The 20,113-nt window shown below is 34.1% G+C and overlaps 1 protein-coding gene across 2 annotated transcripts in view; it reads left to right on the top strand.

Annotated features, from left to right (window-relative positions):
- DNAH8 (dynein axonemal heavy chain 8) overlaps window positions 1-20,113 on the top strand; it is a 122,037-nt gene that overhangs the window by 74,006 nt on the left and 27,918 nt on the right. Inside the window, exons 59-74 of one of the 2 annotated variants that reach the window (XM_032102734.1) lie at window positions 517-680; window positions 3,701-3,893; window positions 4,326-4,448; window positions 6,119-6,249; window positions 6,576-6,729; window positions 7,158-7,322; window positions 7,888-8,114; window positions 8,501-8,619; window positions 11,326-11,429; window positions 12,278-12,454; window positions 13,793-13,960; window positions 15,138-15,350; window positions 16,597-16,734; window positions 17,048-17,175; window positions 17,904-18,075; window positions 19,416-19,571. In XM_032102734.1, coding sequence (XP_031958625.1) covers window positions 517-680; window positions 3,701-3,893; window positions 4,326-4,448; window positions 6,119-6,249; window positions 6,576-6,729; window positions 7,158-7,322; window positions 7,888-8,114; window positions 8,501-8,619; window positions 11,326-11,429; window positions 12,278-12,454; window positions 13,793-13,960; window positions 15,138-15,350; window positions 16,597-16,734; window positions 17,048-17,175; window positions 17,904-18,075; window positions 19,416-19,571 — 2,532 coding nt within the window. The remainder of the gene's footprint in view (window positions 1-516; window positions 681-3,700; window positions 3,894-4,325; window positions 4,449-6,118; window positions 6,250-6,575; window positions 6,730-7,157; window positions 7,323-7,887; window positions 8,115-8,500; window positions 8,620-11,325; window positions 11,430-12,277; window positions 12,455-13,792; window positions 13,961-15,137; window positions 15,351-16,596; window positions 16,735-17,047; window positions 17,176-17,903; window positions 18,076-19,415; window positions 19,572-20,113) is intronic. The other variant, XM_032102735.1, reaches the window with a different exon arrangement.

Below are 20,113 nucleotides of genomic sequence, written 5' to 3' on the forward strand. Positions count from 1 at the left end.
AAATACCACCTCTCTCCCCCCCACCCCCCCCAAAAAAAAAAAACCAAAAAAAAAGAGCTAAGAAAACAAAGAAAGATGCGCTCTACAACGTTTTGGAGATGAAATCTGGAAAATATCAGATTTCAGTATACAGGACAGATGAATGGAAATATCAGCCCACTCATTCCTATAAGTTAATTCATGTTACCCAAAGCTTTAATCTCCATAGCTACGGAACAGGGAGTGAAATTCTTTGCAAATTATAATTTTTAGTTTATAAAGCCAGAGCAACATGTGAAACAATTACATGTTGTAAGTCTTGGCGTTTCACATTTAGAGATATATCCTGCTTTCAAAAAATTAGATACTCTTGGTGATTTCTTATAAAGAGTTTTCCCACAGTGTTATGTGTGAAAATTAGTATTTTTGTTATTTTTATGTTTTATATGTTTTATTAATGATAAAGTTATAAATTTTATTGGTACTGATTCTTTCTAGATGTTAGTGATTTTGAATATTAACAGTATTTTTCTTTAGGCAAAGATGTTACCTACACCATCAAAATTCCACTACATCTTCAACCTTCGAGACCTTTCTAGAATTTGGCAAGGAATGTTAACTATAAATGCAGAAGAATGCAAAACCATCACTGTCCTTCTAAGACTTTTTAAACATGAATGTACCAGAGTAATTGCTGACAGGTATAATAATTATAGCATTTTATATTTAGTAGGCTTAGCCATTTACTTCATTTATGCACATACATCTGTAAAACTTCTAAATATGATAAAACTTGTTAGGCCAATATGAAAAATTTTATCTTATTTTGCATGCAGTCTGCATTGGGGTATTATTTCAACAAATATCATGCTATGTCCTCATAGATTAACCCAGTAACTGGATGGAAAACATCAAAATATGAACATATTACATATTGCTACCTACTTTTTTTTCCCCTTTGGCTGCACTCAGCCAATTCCGCTGTAGAAAAGAGAACTTTATGGTGTCCTAAATTTATACACATAGGATAATTTAAAATTGCTTTGCTCTCCTTACAGAAACAAACAGGATTGTATGCTTATGACAAAAATTGGCCCATTTCCTATAAATCTCTTTCAAAATATTCATAAAACAGATATAGCTATAACCTGTATGTCTTGGAGACCAGTATTATTTTTCTGTTCATTGTGTTTGAATTTCTTGTGAAATTTTAGATGTAGCACTATAGCTGCCACTAAAAACCTGACATATACCCACTACTACTGTGAGTAGTTATAGTTAATACAATTTTTTCTCACTCTGATGCCCTGAGGAATGGCCTTCATAATTTTTATAAAGTAATGTTTTATACTTAAAGCATTAAATTTTAATATTGACTCCTGGAAACAGTTATGTGGATTTTCTTACGCTTCATTGACTTTATAAAGCTATCGCAAAGTGAAAGGAATGACAAATATTTTGCCGTGGACACAAGAGGGCATTTTAGAGTGCTTTTGCTTTTAGTTACACCTAAGAGGTTTTGAATTGAAAAGTCATCAGGCATTACTGGCCATGACCAGAATGTTCTCAGTATTCAACATAGCTGCAAAACTTTCAGATGAAATTTATCTGTTTTAAGATGTTGACTACATAAATGCAGTCTGGAGTAGATGACTTGGCATGGTAGCAGGCAAGATTAATAACATAATAATTACATTGTATTCAAGCAGAGTCAGCCTTAATTGCATTATTCAATTAATTTGTCAACATAAAGGAAAGAGATATAGAAGAAATATAAGGAGTTCCATCTCTGTTTTTGAACTATAAGAAGGACAAAGGGAAATACTCCTAAGTATATGTTGATATGTGGACTTTGGCATATAGTCAGTAGAAATAGAAAAAACCCTTAATATAAAAAACTTTGAGATGAATTGCACACTGCCAAAACTGGTGGATAAAACAACTGCCCTCCATTTAATGTAAATGTTAAGAAAAACTCCAAACAAAATACAGACCATTGTCAAAAAGTTTTGTTTACCATCCCTGCCTGTATCTTCTAGAATGCCTCATTTTCTTTCAGGAGAGCTCTGTCAGCTGACAGAGCACATCTCTTTTTTCCCCAGAAGGTGCATTAACAAACTTGAGTTAAGAGCCAAGGAAAATTGCTGTTATCACCAGTTTCAGTATCCCAGACGAACCATAATCTTGCTCACTTTTTCCTCTCCTAAGATACAGATGCTGAGTTCAGAAAATGCATGCAGGAAATGTAAAAGGAAACCTTACCCATCAGCTGTCAAGAATATAAAAATAAAGGCCAGACTTTTCTGCTGACTTAAAAAGTTATTTCTCTGTAATTGGAGAATGCCCATTCACTGCCAAATATTAGCAGTGCTGATATTTCTAACTGTCTGAACTACCATATATTATACAAACTTACACATTGGCTAAAATTCATGTCTATACATTTACATGTGCAACAGAGTGCTGTTGCTATAAGATGGGGGGAAACGTTTAATTTTAACTTAAAGCTCGGATCCGACCCACTAAGGCAGAAGTATCATACAGAATCATACAGTGTATTATTTTCCATTTCAAAGTTGGTAGCAGTATCACTGGCATGTATTGATATGTTCATGCAATTTTTTAATTTGTTGTGGTAAATTTAAAAATGCATGGAAGATACGTATTTTTACAGATATGTTATATACTGGAAAGGGGGGGAGAGAGAGAGTGTAGTCATGCAGTCCCTGCTCCCATGCTGATTTTAGATTTCCTAGTGGTTAATATTATAATGTCATTACTAAAAACCTCCAACAACAGTGAAGTATATAATGCATATCTAGGCTGTCTCTATAACAGTTCTTCAGTATAGCTTGTCTTATTTGAAAACTCAGAGCACTGGGCTTCTTCACGTTCATTCTACTTTCCTCTCGGTTGTGTCACTAAAAACAAAAAGAAGTAAATATATGGGAATTCTTTTTTTCTGTACTTTACGTTCACAGTTTGAATTAGCTTTTTCTGTGGACGAGGTGGTTCTTGTCTTTTATATTTGCCAGTTACTCCTAAGTAGCATTCTTCATTGCTTCACAGATAATCACAGCCACAGATAAGCACAATAGTCAAAGGTCTAATCTAAACAGCAGATAAAGCTGTTTACACAATGAAATGTAGTCACTAGTATCTGTTTCCAGACTTTCATTAGTCCCCTCAACTCCAATGCATATTCCTCTCTGCTAATTCTGGGTTTTGGTGCAAGAGTTGTTGAGAATGGAGTCAGGTTGTAGTGGCATATATTACCTTCCTTTTACTTGTCTCATTGCAGTTTCATAGCCAGTGCTACGATACCATAAATTACGCTGTTCTCCTGCAGGCTGAAAGATGATAAGGCTCACTTAGCAATGGTTATTTGGGAAAACATTCACTCTTTTTCATCCTTTCTCATCTGGAAAATTAAATGGTCTGTTGTTGTCTCGTTTTAGGTGAAAGTTGGAGAATCAAATTATTTTGTTTTGTATTTTATGTCACTGACTATTAAAGTATGGAAGCATTTGATTTCTGTGAATGTTGCTTAATCTGTTTTTGTGACTGCTGTGTAGTATGTATTGTTTAATATGTATTTTTCTTTAAAATGTTTCAAGCTATGTCTTTTTGTTTTGGTTTTTTGCTTAGTATTTAATTACCTGCTTTCTCTCTATATAACTAGAAATATATTTTGAAAGTTGTACTAATTTATGGGTTTTAGGTTTAATACACCTGAAGATACAGCCTGGTTTGAAAAAACTATTGATAAAACACTTGAGGAATATGTGGAGGCAGATTTAAGCAAAGTTCTCCAAGCTGAACCCTATTTTGTAGATTTTTTACGGGATGAGCCTGAAGCAACTGGTGAAGAACCAGAAGACGCTGAGCTTCAAGCACCAAAAGTTTATGAGGAGGTATTTCATTTTACACGTAAAATACTAGGCACTTAAGTTTTCCTTTAATTATTAAGTATGTTATATTGCAGAACTCATATAATACAGAAATTTTTTTGAATAGCTATCACATTTTTTTGGTGAAAATATATCTAGATTTTCCTGGTTAGCATGCAGTAGATCATTTTAATGATGTTAGATTTAATAATGACATATAAATGTGGTTTATTTGTTCCTGTTCTCCTTGCTTCTTTTTTTTTCCCCACCACTAGCAAAAAAATTTTGCTTGAACACAACTAAAATAATTATGGTGAATTGGCAAGATAATATCATTGCACATGGCCAACACATAAAAATGAAATTTGTGTAAAAATATCAGTACAGTTTTAAAATTCTGAAGAGCCATACTAGTGTTGTTATGGATTTTTATTTATTTTTTTTTTTTTTTCTCAGATTCCAAACTATGAATTTCTTTGCAAAAAATTGCGGGCGTATCAGGGACAATACAATGAAAATATTAGAGGGTCATTTCTTGATTTAGTGTTTTTCAAGGATGCAATGACACATCTTATTAAGGTTTGGTATTGCTACTCTTTTATTACTTTAGCTGTTGCAACAGTGTTCCTTACTCAAGCAAGCTCTTCTTAGAGGGCACATTGTGAAAAGCTTTTCTTACCCCCAAACTGCTTTGCCATCTTTGCCTGGTAATTTTCAAGAACTAGCAAAGAGCGACAGTCATTTTACTTGTTTGCATGTTTTATAATAAATTCCTTAGTTAAATATCCGTTTAAACTTCTATGTATTCACATGGATGAAGATTTTCCTCGATAGGAAAGGTGAGCCCATAAATAAAGACATTTTTAATATGTATATGAAATTATTTTTAATTGTTTAGAGTTCAGAGAACACTTCAAATGTATCTGTACCTGACAGGGGACCAAAACAACATGAGGTAGGATCTGATTGGATGAGAGATGTGAAAAGAAATATAAATTCGGGCTGCAATAGAATCAGTGTGTAGGGTTGAATTTAGGGTAGTGTGTAGATTTCAACTAACAGTCATTTGTTCTCCTATTCAGAAAGGAATATATAAGAGAATTCATCTGAAGTCAAAATCTGATTCATGGGGGTGAAATAAAGGCAAAGTATGAGATTTGTGTCTCAGGTTTAAGGAGTGTTATCTCAGGAATTGCTTTGACTGGATTTGACTGGTCTAATTACTGAAAGACACACAGAAGTTGCAGTGAAACAAAAACAGAAGAAGGTGTTTTGTTCTTCTCTAGTTGACCTCAAATGAAGTAAATGTTTGTTTGCTTTGCATTTAAACAGAAGTAAACAAATTTCTTTTTAAATATAGTTCACATGACACTAGGTGAATTTCAGAAGACCTTGAAAATCTCTGACATTCCATTTTTATTGGCAAGTTTTAGCTAGAATATCCTCAATATGCAATTAGAGACAGCAGGGATCCTTTTTACTACCTAAAGTGACAATTAATCTAGTCACCCTCATAATTTCATATTTAGACTTTTTTAATATAGTTATCTGGATAGGCTCAGAGGGAAGTGTGCAGTAAGCTAAAATTTTATAACAGATAAAAATGAATGTATTTCAAAGACTTGATGTAGATGCTAATCTTTTGCATTTTGTGCATAATTTACATGTGGACCAAAATAAAACATAAAACCTTAAAAGTAATAGTGCACTAATGTATCATAAACCCAAAGAAGATGTGTCAAAAAGCAATAGAATAGTAAATTTGTAATTCTACTTTAGTATGTGGGAGACTTGGTAAGAAAACTATCACAAAGGAAATGTTGAAAGTAGGTAGAATAGAAGATAATATTAAAGGATAGTTTAACTGTGTTTAAATCTTTCAGACTCCTAAAATTAGGAATGTGGTGTTTGTTCTTCTAGCTGAAGTTTTTTTATTGATATTTTTAAACCCATTCAGGATGGTGCCTTCAACATAAACTGGAGCTCAAAATGTCCCCTTTCATATATTTAAATCCTATGTGTAACTGATTATAACCATCCTATATTCTTATACGCAGCTTCTTCATTAGCTACACTAAATTCCCAAAGAATTTACAAGTGTTCTTTAGAGGAAAAATTTTCTGCAAGTATCCTTTTAATAATTTTTACATTGTATTATAGTAAATTAGGTGTAAAGCATAATAGATTTTTACTTTTGTTAACTAATATTTAAATATTAGTGATATTTTTCTTTATTATTTCCTTTATAGATTTCCCGGATTATTCGGACAGCATATGGAAATGCTTTACTTGTTGGAGTTGGTGGTTCTGGAAAACAAAGTCTTGCAAAGTTAGCCTCCTTCATTGCTGGCTATAAAATATTTCAGATCACTTTAACCAGGTAAGAAATGCAAGAAATACATAAATCACATTCATGGTATTGCTTTGTCTTTACATGGCCACAGATTTTTCTCCCTTTTTTCTTCTTTATTTTCATTTTGTCACCATTTGAAAAATATTGAAAACAATACACTCTTATCTGGTTTGTACACAACATTGGAATTATTTTGACTTGGAAAAGGTAGACCATGTGTTAGCTATTCCTGCACCAAAATATGTGTATTTACAAAGGATGTTTGCAATGTCATTTATAAAACACTATAATCCAAGGAGAGCGGTATTCTGAGTTGTTCTGAATTAACAGGTAATGTTCCTTATTTCTCCTAGATCCTATAATGTAACCAATCTGTCAGAAGATTTAAAAGAGTTATATAGAACAGCTGGACAGGAAGGACAAGGCATCACCTTTATTTTCACTGATAATGAGATAAAAGAGGAGTCATTTTTGGAATATGTAAATAATCTGCTGTCTTCAGGAGAGGTAAGGGTCTCAGCCTGACAGGCAATGTACTTTAGAAGCAGGGTGCTTTTCTCACTACTTTATTTATTTTGGTAGTACATTGTAGAATCAATAATGATTAAAATATTTCAACTTTTTAAATAAGGAGGGCTCTGGATATGTAGTTTCTTTATTTCAATGTAAGACAGAAGAATATAAAAGGAGCTGTGGTTAGTATTTCGGTAGCCTTTTATTAAATGATGATTTGGTTGCCAGTCAAGTTCTATGCTCTTGCAGAGTAAGACTTCTTAGTTTTCAATGGAGTTTCCTAAGTCTAAACCTGTGGTTTTTAGTCTAAACTGTGTGTATGCAGAGAGAGGGAGAGATACAGATGTAAACAGGCAATCATTCATAAAGTCTGTAACAATTACATCCATGCAATTAATTATCAATTTTTATTTCATAAAAAGATTTCTAATTTATTTGCTCGGGATGAATTGGATGAAATCACCCAAGCATTAATACCTGTGATGAAAAAAGAGCTTCCTCGGCATCCTCCTACCTTTGATAATCTTTATGAGTACTTTTTAAGTCGAGCAAAGAAGAACTTGCATGTTGTCCTCTGCTTTTCTCCAGTAAGTTTTTTCTACATATCTGTTTTCCTCTCTTCCATTAGCAAACTTGCCTGTATGGTGTAAGAGAATTATTCAAGTTTTGTATTTTTAAGGAAGTTCAAGATGCATAAAAAGATTACTGAAGTCTAATTGTAATTGCTGAGATAATAAAAGTAATAGTACAGCTGTGAGAACTTAACAGCAAAATACTTAAAAATTAAATAATTTCTTACAAGTTTAAGTGGTTTTATTTTTTTTACTTTCACATATCCTTCCCTAATACACATCAGTGAATGTATTTTTGTGAAATTCTTGCTTGTTACTGGAAAAGAGTATTCTACTGGTAGTTAAAATATATTATTTGATGCTTCAAAATATTAAAACCATATATATTTGTAATGAACTTCTTTCTTCAAATTTCATCAATATTGAATGTTAGAAATTTAGCAAAACTCTATTTGGAGAGAAAAAAAATTGTGTTCTAAGCAGAAAATTATCAAGAAGAAAATAGACTATTTAGTTGTTTATACCAATTAAACACTTTCATTGACCTTATATTGCTAACAAACAGTGATTCTCTCTTCAGGTTGGTGAGAAGTTCCGTGCACGTTCTTTGAAATTTCCTGGTCTGATATCAGGGTGCACCATGGATTGGTTCAGTCGATGGCCCAGGGAAGCTCTCGTGGCTGTGTCCAACTATTTTCTTTCAGAATTTAATATGGTCTGTGCTCCATCAGTTAAAAGAGAAGTAGTAGAAACCATGGGTCTCTTTCATGATATAGTTTCAGAATGCTGTGAGAATTATTTCCAAAGGTAATATTTTCTACAAAGGCAATAAGTAATCTCAAAAATGTTGCTACTGATAGTGTTTTCTGAACTCGTGTTATATGTATCAATAAATGTATTTTAAGGCTAATAAAAAATAAATCTGCTATACCGTTATATCCTAAGGCTATGAAAAATAATTGCTATTATATTGCAAATTCTTCGTCTTCATTCCCACTATTCAATAGTCTTCAATATTGTCTATGTGGATAAAAACAATGTATCTAAAATAAGGGTTTGCATCATGAAGCAATCTGATTTTGAATGAATAAAGACTTGAGTTATAGAATTTTATCTTTTTTTGGAAGTGATCAAATAGCTGTATATATCAAAAATACTTGTGAAGTTGATGTTGCCACTATGCTTTCGTTTAGGTATCGAAGACGAGCTTACGTAACACCTAAATCCTATCTCTCTTTCATCAATGGCTACAAGGAAGTTTATGCTGAGAAGTTAGATAGTATTAATGAACAAGCTGAACGTATGCAAACTGGTAAGCAAATACATTCCAAGTATGGTCTCAAATGATCTATGTTTTTAATTTTAGACTTCTTTTCCAGTGATCACCTCTAATCAGTTCTAGGGGATCACAGTCCAAAAGTGGTAGCATATGAGGACTTCTACCAGACACTTCCCCAATCACAACCTCACAATGACTCTCTTGTAAAAATACCTCAAAGAAGCTACCAGCTTAACTATTCAGCTCAGCATAGTATTAAACTTTAATACGTGCAAATCAGAATTTGTAATAGAAAGTGGAACCTGAAAATGGACAGAGGTAGTATCTGATTTACTGGTCTAGAGAGAGGTAATTCTAAACAGTTATTAACTTACTTCTGGACTTGTCTATGGAAATTCTCACCGTGCAATCTGTGTGCTTCACAGGTGATTTATTTTGGATTTCTGCTGTAGAATAAGTAGTTGTTACTTGGGGTCATTTTATAGCTATGGATCTGAAATACAGAAAAGTATGGTTGAAATGTTCTTCAGACAGATTTTGGATATCTGTTTGAAATTGCCTAATTTTTGGCATTAGTACTGAATTGTTTCAGAATACCAGTTTTCTGGTATTTTCAGTTTTCTCCAGTTTGAATCTAGATGTGCTTTTGTAAATCTCTAAAGTCAACTGAATGCCTTAGTAAACCTGGTCTTTATCAGAAAAGATATTGCATACCAATTCAGTAGAATAAAGAATGCTACATGATAAGATTTTTCATACAAAGGTAAAGAATGTGGCACTTAGACAGTGATTAATAGTAGAACTGGTACCCTTCACATGGAGGAAAGACTAGAATAAGAATGTGTAGCTGTTTTACTCATAAACTCTTTGCTGAATTAGAGTGAACTGTAGAGGAGTACGTGATCCTCAATATTTGCAAACTGCTTAAGTGTTGCTCTGTGGATCTGTTGCCAGTTCTTGAAATCAGAACTTAGCCTCAGTCCACTTTGAGATGGGGATAAAGTCTGAGAACCTCGATGATTCAAGATGGTGGGGTTGGCTTAAGTTTTCTTGGTATTCTTTCTACAGTTTTTCTATTTCCAAAAATGATTCAGAAGTAGTAACATAACCAGGTTCAGCACTGACAATAAAATGTCATATGTAGATTTTCATAGCCTCTCACATGTTATTACTAGTTCCTTGCATGTTCTGCTAAACAAAATGATTGTGTACTGGTGAACATGTGCATGGATATATTCTACTGCAGCATCTTCATATCACTGATGCTTAGAAAACCATGTCTTTCAGCTTAAGGGCAATACAAATGCCAGTTAGAAAATATTCTAATTAGTTTCACTTGCACAGATGGTGCTGCTGTAATATATCTTGTTGGGAGTATGCAGGAGACCTGAATAAGCTATAAAGGTTTCTTGTTTATAATTGAATTCTTCAATTCTTTTTGATCTGCGAATTCCTATTTTTTGTCCATCTTTCCTTCTTCACACTTTAGGCTTGTAGGAGGGAAAAGTAAAGCAGCAAAGGGTATAGTTTTCCCTTTTGTGGCTTCTGGGTTGAAGATGCTGGATTGGTGGTGTAACTAGATAATGAAGGTTTCTTCCAACCTTGATGATTCTGTGGTTCTGTAGAATGGCAGCTACCTAATCATGAGGCAGCTGTGTCAGAACAAGAGATGTGCTGGGAGAGAATGCTTTTCTGTTTGAAATGTGATAGCAGAAAATTGGAGAGCTGTCACAGAGAAACATCACACATCAAATGTATAGCTGCAAGGGTGTGCTGACTCAAGCCCTTAGGGAGAGAAGGCAGTAAGAGGAATTACTTCCAGGGAACTTGTAGGATTTAAAGATTCAGTGATGAAGAAGAAAGAGTCTGGAGAGTCTTCAGAATGCAATGGGGAGCTCAGGAGTGGCCAAAATATCTGTGCTCAAGTCTATGAGCAAGAGAGAAGAGAAAAAAAGGATCCATGGATGCATGGGACAGACTGAATAGATAATAACTATAGAGGGAGCAAGTTCATCTCTTTCTGCATGCTCTCAGGCACGTGGTGTGATTCTTGGGGTGTCCTGTGCAGGGCCTGGAGTTGGACTAGATCATCCTGATAAGTCCCTTCCAACTCATATTCTGTGATACTATAATCCCATGAGCTGTTAGGCTGAGTGGTCTCTCTGGGTGGTTTCTTCAGCACTCAGAAGAGCTATGATGGGACTGGCCCTCAGCACATAGGTGCTTTTTCGCCCACTCTGTCACCAGGGAAAAGAAAGGCTAAACCCAGTATGTAGGAGCTGAAGGTCATAATCTAGATGTGATCTTTAGGTTCACTTTTGACTCCATTTCTTCCCAAATTTTCCTAGAAAGAACTCCCTATTAGAAGGCAGTCATGGATCATTAAGTAATTTCTTCACGTAATGACACAATGAAGCATCATTTGGAATTTCTGATTGCCTCATGACTTTATGATGTAACATATACTTGACATAACTCCTTTTTTTTGTTTTGTTTTCTTTTGAAAAATTAGGCTTATTTTTAATAATTTTGAGTCTCGTGGAATTATTTATATCCGTGAAAAGTGAATAGTAGGCACAGTCATGATAGTATGGCTGCTTACCCCCACTTTCTCTCCTTTACATAAAATTGAATGAGAACACAAGGTACAGAGCATGAGAGATCTGGACTTAGACTGTATAATCTAACTAGGGGAAAAAAAAGTTTCTATATTTCTGAATTTTATCTTTTACTTAATAGGTCTGTCCAAGCTGATGGAAGCCAGTGAATCTGTTGCTAAACTCTCTAAGGACTTGGCCATTAAGGAGAAAGAGCTGGCTGTGACATCTGTTAAGGCAGATAAAGTGAGTGTGAAACAGCACTGGAATATACATGTCTACAGTAACTTAAAAAATGCTATTGCAGAATTTTCTCATAATTTGCAAAAATTTGCCTCATTGTCTAAAATGAGATTTTACTCTCTCTATAGCATGTTGATTCAGCATTTGCTTCTGAAAGTGAGGCACTTTTAGAGTGCAGCAGAGGTTGAGTGCTTTCCTTGTTCTTCTCCCATTTCTTATCCACTCAGATAAGAATCAGATTTCAGATTTCATTTTTTTCCATAGGTTTTTTTTTTGTTTGTGCTTAATTGACATTATTAAATTTGGGCTTATATGTGCATTCACTAGCAGATAAGAGGTTAACATCATAATGGGACTTTTCTATTTCAAAATTCTTTAGAAAATTTTCATCACAGTGCAGTTTGAGATTTTGTCTTCTACATTAACAAGGTATCTGTGTATTCATGAGATTGGTGGTCTGGTAGAAATCTGGCTTCCAAAATGACTGTGTGGAAAGGTATGCAAGGGAATGGATCAATATAGGCATTCTGTTTTCTGAAAGATACCATAATGCTCTGATAGTGCATATTTAATATACACTGGAGAGTCAACATTTAATATACACTGGAGAGCCTGCATTCTTCGAGGCCTTTAATCTTGTAAGAGAGAAATATATGACAGAAAGGGATGAAATTAAACTTCTCATGTTTAATTTTTATTCAATAGTTATATGATGCTCTATATAGTTAGCTGTAGTTAGGGTTAAATTTATATATTTAATAGCTGTTACATACCTCTTTTATCTTGTGTCTCATAATCACTTGTTCCACCATTTTGATTTACAGATTTTATGTGTTTATTACCAATTCCAGGTATTAGAAGAAGTCAAAGAAAGTGCTGAAGCCGCAACTAAAATAAAACTTGAAGTCCAGGGTGTGAAAGATAAAGCACAAAGAATTGTAGATTCAATCGATATAGAAAAACAGGAAGCGGAAAGAAAACTGGAGGCGGCTAAACCAGCACTAGAAGAAGCAGAAGAAGCTCTGAAAGTGAATAAAAGTCTTAAATTTTTATTAGTATTATTTGCATCACCTGTGAGAGGCCAGAGCCACCAACACAAAGTTGCCTCTTGGTTTTGACTGCTGTCACCAGCCCCTCGCTGTTGGTGGCCATATCTCTCATGACTACTCAAGGACTCACATTTTACCTTAAACACATAGGGACTATTTTGTAGTATTTTTTTTTCCTTCCATCCCAATACTTGATCATTATTAATGTGCAGCTCTTTCCAAAAGCTACAGATGCCTTTAGGATATCTGTTATTCTGAAACAAAGAGAATATTTCTTGTGCTAACAGAATGTTTTAAATTCCAACTTAAGTAGTCATACCTGCCTTTTAAGACAAGTAAAAATCTATCTCTTCCTTCACCAAAAAACCCCATGCTTTTAGTTTTAAGAGAAACAGGAATCAAGGGGGATTTAGGGCAATCAGAATCAGGGTTCAGAAATCTGGAGGCAAAACTATGCTACATAATTTCATTATTCTGCTCTAAACAATTAAACAGTAAAAACTCTGAAATCAGAAATCAATAATGTAAGGCCTTCCATTTCAGCTACCAGAATTTATGTGACAGAAGTTTTTGAGTGGCAAAAGCAAAAAAAGGAGCATTGTTTGCTCTTATACTGACATTTAGATCATGAGATGAATGAAACTTCCAAAAATGGTCACAAAATTCACTTACAAAATGTGTGGACTTAGAAAATGGTTTCTGCAATGTATCCATAACTACTCCTTCTAGGCAGGTAGTGGTATGTGTGTATTTTAAGACACAAATAACTGTTAGTTTTGTAATTTGTAATTCTTTATTAATTTTGTAATGGTTGTTGGACTAAGCAGAGTGTCAGTGATGGTGATGCTACTAGAAAATGAAGTTAAAAATGGTATCTTGTGTCTACAATAACTTAAAACTGAACAAAAATAGCTAAATCCATCTCAGAATAAACAATGATACTTAACTGCTAAAAATCTGAAATACTGTTTTATCAAGGAAACTGCTCATAGTTAAGTCCTGTACAATTTTACAATGAAGTTTTCTTTAAACACTTAGACTGACAAATCAAGTTAATGCTGTTGTATGTCAATTTGATTTTTGAATGATGTCTTTAATATTGGGAAGATTCTTGTCTAATGTTCATAGAAATTACCAAAGTTTCATGAAACTATGAAATTTATTAATTAGGCCAAGTTTCTCACTTTTTTGGTATGTATGTAATACAAATGTATCTCAGGGAAAAGTATTACAAACAAACATTAAAATCAATATATTTAATGGGAAAATAGAGTAATGGTATTGATGCAGGTTTTTATTACATCTTTCTTCAAACAGACCATCAGACCAGAGGATATCGCTACTGTTAGAAAACTCGCAAAACCTCCTCACCTGATTATGAGGATCATGGACTGTTGTCTGCTACTATTTCAAAAGAAACTGGATCAAGTGACCCTGGATCCAGAAAAGCCTTGCTGCAAGCCATCATGGGGAGAGTCATTAAAAGTAAGCAGAGTTTTCAAACAGTGTTTCTTAAACATCAGCAATAGCAATTTGCTTATCAAAGAACTTACGATGCTGGTTGCCCAAAACACGACAGAGTTTTATTAAAAGGCACACATATTGTTTTGAGATAAACTGTACCTATATGCTGTGTCTAACTGGTAGAAATAGTAGGTGAATTGCTTAGAGACTTTTGCAGCAGAAGCTTTAGTTTCCTTGCCCTGTTCCTGGCACAAGGCCTGATGGCAAATAAAGAAATCATACGAGTCATGTCAACCATACATGAGATAAAGACATTCTGGGAAAGCTCTCTTTCTCTTTGGGAACTTGTAGGTTCACATTTAAATGGCCTTTTCTGAGCCTCTCAGGCTCCTTGTTTGTTTGAAAGATTAATTGAATGACTAAGAGTATCTTTACCCATTCTATGTTTCAATACTCCTGGCCCAAATTCCTTGGTCAGCCAGCCATCTTGTCCCTCTGGACTTTGATCTTCTCTCAGGATACACATTGATTTTCATGCCTTCTCCTGCCATTCTTTAAATTCTGTTCTCTACCTCCAGTAATGTATTAATACGCCAATATTAGTGCCTCAATATTTTTTTCATGCAAATGATGAAAAAATATGTATATTAGATACAAAGAGTATCTAAAATACTTTTTATTTAGGCTTTTACAGTGAAAAAAAAAATCATCAAAACTTTTTATTTTCCACTGACATGATAAAATGAGATAAGCAGTTATTCAATGAATTGCCTTTAGAATGCTAAATATTTGTTAGAAAAAGTTAAACCCAATGATTTCGCTTTTCAGAATTTAGATCACATTTCACAAATGCACAGGCATTTTTTTAAGTTACGTATGTATCGCTGAGTCTTTATTTTGGTTAATTTTTTTAATTAAATGATGCTTCTTAAATGCTTTTAAAATGGCAACACAGGAATATAGAAGATGGAAAGTACATCAGTAATTTTTGAACGTAGTTACTGGAGTATAATTGGTTAAAACTTCAAAATAATAGAAGGTGTGTGCGAGGAGTTACAACTGAATAGCACACTTATAACATTAACTATATTAATTAACTCTGTTTACAGAAGAATTTTAGGAAAACTTTTTAACAGTCACCTATGAACAAGACTTTGAATGTAAAATGTGTAAGTAACTCGTGTGTTGTTTTTTGTAGCTTATGAGTGGCCCATTCTTGAACAACCTAAGGAACTTTGCTAGGGATACAATCAATGATGAGACAGTAGAATTAGTCCAGCCTTACTTTGAAATGGAAGACTATACACTGCAACACGGTAAAAAGGTGTGTGGCAACGTGGCAGGACTCCTCTCTTGGACACAAGCCATGGTGGTGTTTTATGGTGTTAACAGAGAAGTCTTGCCTCTTAAGGTAATACATCATCTCTTGCTTTGTCTTTGCTTACCATTAGTTTAATAGGATCCTACATATATATATATATGTATGTATGTATGTATCTTTATTCAGACATAATTGCCTGAGACTTTAGTGGCTAAAGATGGTAGAAGCAGAAAAAACCCTATTTTCTTCTTGATTCTAGAGAGAACACAGAAGAAAAAAATTAGCTTAGATTCAATTTGTGTGATCTGGTTTCCTGTGTATAGGCAAAGGTGTTTTTAGTCTTTGTTTTTATTATGTTATAATTACTTTACAATCATTTTCAAGATGTTGTACCAGGATCTTCATTCCTTCTCTAAAGGGTCCTGCAAACAGAGGTTTGCAGCTATTTTAGGTTCTTTGCTTTCCCCTGGTAACTTAGAGGCAGTGGAGGACTGACATCTTACATAAATATTGGCTTTCTAAAGAGCTTCAGAGCTCACATCAATAAAGTAGATACGTTGCAATAGTAGGAAGCAAAATAAGGAAAAAATTTTTAAGAGTAAATTTTTGCTTTAGTGTGGGTGTTCTTTTTCAGGTTTATGAAACTCAAAGGCAGTGATTTTTGGTTCTAAACCAAGTATTTAATCCTTAAATGTAGCACACTAAAAAAGAAAAAATAGTAAAAGGGGTGAGCACATGGAAATCCCAAATTTTTTCATATTTTTGTCACTGTTAGAAATGTTATTTTCAGAAGCAACAGTAATACAGATGAATTCTTTTTTAAAATTTAATTAATTTCCTGTGTTCGCCATAAATATCATTTTAGCAGCAGTAGGAAGTTTCACTGTTTTAGGATCATTTTCTAGCAGGTAAAAGCAATATTGTTAGATGTTAAAGAACCTACAAAATGCACTGATAAGAGAGGAAATTACATGTAGTCAAAATATATAGTCAAGCAAGAAGATAGAGTGATTGTTCCTCTAGTCTAATCAATATGTACAGATCAGAAACCTTACTTCCTTAACCAGCTTCTTGAAATGTAATTTTTTTTTTTGAAGGAAGAAAGTTAACAATATATAGTAGAACTTTAGGTACCGGATTGTTATTGAACAAAAAAAAGATCCTATCTTCAGTATATATGTGATACACTTTTCAGCTTAAATGTTTTTGATATTTATGTAAAAGTTATTTTGGTGTAGTATTGTCTCATGATTACCAGCTAAGCAGGCTTAAATAGTGCATTGAATTATATAAAAATCTTTTATGATTGTACTTTTAATATTTTTTCTCTTTGCAGGCTAACCTGGCAAAACAGGAAGGTCGTCTGAAAATAGCTAATGCAGAAAAAGAAAAGGCTCAGGCAGAATTAGATGAAAAGCAAGCTGAACTGGATAAAGTTCAGGCAAAGTTTGATGCAGCAATGAAGGAGAAAATGGTGAGATATAAGTATTTTAGTCTTAGGAAAAATGCTTGTAAAATATTTTCATGCAATTAGTATTTGCTGCAAACATACACTTCCCTGCTACGTTGAATAACATGGATGAGATTCAGGTGTAAAAATAAGAGATTTAAGTCTATATTCTCTCCTATTCCCTTCTTTCTGTGAATAGGAACATATCAGACAATAGATGCCCTTAAGAGTCCTCAAGAATGAGATTTAAATAAATAAAATAGTTATAATAAATATACATTTATTATACATTTTTGCATTCTATGATTAAAATAAGTAGGATTTTTTTCAATTTTAGGACTTAGAAAATGATGCAGAAACATGCAAAAGAAAGATGCAAGCAGCCTCTGCGCTTATAGATGGACTGAGTGGAGAGAAAGTTAGGTGGACTCAGCAAAGCAAGGAATTTAAATCTCAGATAAAAAGGTATCAAATTCATTACAGAAAAACAAAAAAGAAAATGCATATAAAAACTGAAGTGTTGGTAAGCAATTTAGCAGCTTTAATCATCGTACTTAATTTTCTTCCTGGAAATCTTAATATAGCAAGGCAATCAAATGAACTATCCTGAAATTTGAATTTTCCTCCAATAAGTAGGAATACATGGGTGCTGAGTGCTAGTATTTCAGTTAAGAACAATACCTCTGATTTTGGAATTAGCTTCCAAAGAGATTGTTAGTAGTGCTGGTTTGTGCCTGTATTACAGATGCTTCTCCAGCCCCCCTAATACTGCACCTTGTTCTGCTGTCACTGGGGAAGTGAAACCTTCAGATAAGCTCAGCTTTTGTGGAACACTCATGTTACCACAAATTTCCTATGGGGAAATTGGGCATTTCTGGTGAGCTCTACTCACTTCAATAGAACTAGGCTTGTATCTTTGATAAATATTGTATTGCAGATGTATTTTTAAGAAATACACCATTTTCTTGCTTCAGTTAGGAAAGAAGGAACAGTTGTCATCAGGGCTTTGTTGTTTTGTAGGGGTGAAGACAGCGTTTTCATAAAATACTACTTTTAATTTTTGCCACAAAAATGCTTTGGAAACATAACACATTTTTTAAAAATCTAGTTATGTTTCAAAAGCTGTTTGTCTAAGTCATTAGAAATTGAAATTGTGCATCACCTTTTAATGATAATATTTCTTCCTTTTCTAGACTTGTCGGAGATATACTGCTCTGCACAGGCTTTCTTTCATACTGTGGACCTTTTAATCAAGACTTCAGGAACCTTTTGCTTAAAGACTTATGGGAAACAGAGTTGAGAGCTCATAAAATCCCCTTTTCTGATGATTTGAACCTGATTTCTATGTTGGTAGATCAACCAACAGTAAGTTCTTGCTGCTTGGAGGGTTTAATTTGAATTTTCATTAGCATCTTCTATGACTGTTAGCCAGCATCATGCTTGCTTAGAGAAGAACTATAATCCCCAATACTCCAAATATTGCTGTGCTGTGTAGTTCTGTGATTTCCAAATGCTCTTGGCAATTTCCACTAAATATAAGTATTGAGGAATGGTTAGATAGATAAGCAGGTTATGTATTATAACCAATGATATATTCTTCAATTAGACAGTTGCCAGTAAGACCACTGTCAAGTAGGTTATTTTGAGAAACCACAGCTATAGATCACATACCTGCTTGTTATGGTTTAACCTCAATCAACAACTAAGTACCCCACAGCCACTTCCTCACACCCCTACCCCACCCACCCTCCCCCATGGTGGAAAATCAAATTGGAAAGAAAAGATAAACCACTTGGGTTGAGACAAGAACAATTTAATAATTAAATATATATATCAATAATTCTGCTGCTGCTGCTGCTGCTGCTAATAATAATAATAATAATAATTAATAGTAACAGAGCCCAAGAGAAACAAGTGATGCACAACAGAATTTCTCACTGCCTGCTGACCAATAGCCAGTCAATTCCCAGCCCTCTTCTGAGTAACTCCCCCAGTTTATGTAGTGGGCATGGCATTCTATGGTATGGAATATCCCTGTGACCAGCTCAGGTCAGCTGTCCTGGCCACGCTCCCTCCCAGATTTTTGTGCAGATCCTCAGTGGCAGAGCACAGGACACGGAAAAATCCTTGACTTAGGGTAAGCACTACTGAGCAACAGCCAAAACATCATTGTGCCAACATTATTCTCATACTAAATCAGAAAAACACATCAATGTACCATCTACTAAGAAGAAACTGAACTCTCTTTCAGCCAAAACCAGGGCACTTTTAAAACAGTGGGTTTGGTCATAATTTAGAAAAGAATACATACACTCCTTTTATTCAATGTGAATGTATAAGATAATCAAAGTGAGGGCAATGCCAGAATCTTCAAATTTCCTTCAATAAATATTATTTCCCAAAAGCTCTCTTAGTCTGGTCTTCACTTAATTGTCCCCAATGTCTAATTTGTCTGCCAAGCTGTCTTGTGACATCCTTACACTTTAAAATACACTTTTAATGATTCTATGTAGTTAAGATAAAAATAAAATTTCAGAAATATCTTCATATCTGCATTAATAATTCTTTAGCAGGTTCAGATATGCATTCCCTTTGATGTCCATGTTTCTTCTTAGAACAATTTTAATTGAAGAATAATTCCAGCAGTAATTTATTCCAAACTAACTTTTTTCTTAATCTCTTTTTATAAAAATTTTGTTCTTTAGATTAGTGAGTGGAATCTTCAAGGACTGCCTGGAGATCACCTCTCAATTCAGAATGGTATCATTGTCACTAAGGCATCAAGATACCCACTTTTGGTAGACCCACAAACTCAAGGAAAAGAGTGGATTAAAAATAAAGAACAGGATAATGAATTACAGGTAAATAGTGTCTTAAAGGAATGGTGTGCTCTGTTATACTCCGTCAAACATTATTGCTTTAGAAGGGGGTTGCATTTGAGTCGGTGTGATATGAGATAACTTTAGCATGTGTGGAGACTGACAATCATGTAGATGCATCAGCAGGAAACTTGACAACAGCTGTAAATCCCACTCAAGGGCTTGGAAAAGACTATCTAACTTGTATGAACTCTAGCAAAAAGCATAAAAGAGAAGGAAGTAACCTTTTGTTCAAGATGGGTAAGTATGTTCCCTACACAAAAGGGGACAAAGAGGTGATAAGTAAAGCAAAAGAGTATAATATGACATTACTAAAGGAGAGTAAATTGGGCAACCATTAGTAACATTACAGATAATCACAGGATAAGTTACAGCTCTGAAAGCATAGGCCAAGTGCCTCAACTGTTGCAGTCCATAATTTAGGACCTGAGAGGGTATTCATAATGAGGTTGTCACTACAAAAGGAAGTTGAAGAAAACCAGCTGAAGCAAACCCAAGAAAAATTTGCATATCCTAACATTACT

This window comes from Corvus moneduloides, chromosome 3 (genome assembly GCF_009650955.1).
Source record: "Corvus moneduloides isolate bCorMon1 chromosome 3, bCorMon1.pri, whole genome shotgun sequence".
Lineage (NCBI taxonomy): Eukaryota > Metazoa > Chordata > Aves > Passeriformes > Corvidae > Corvus > Corvus moneduloides.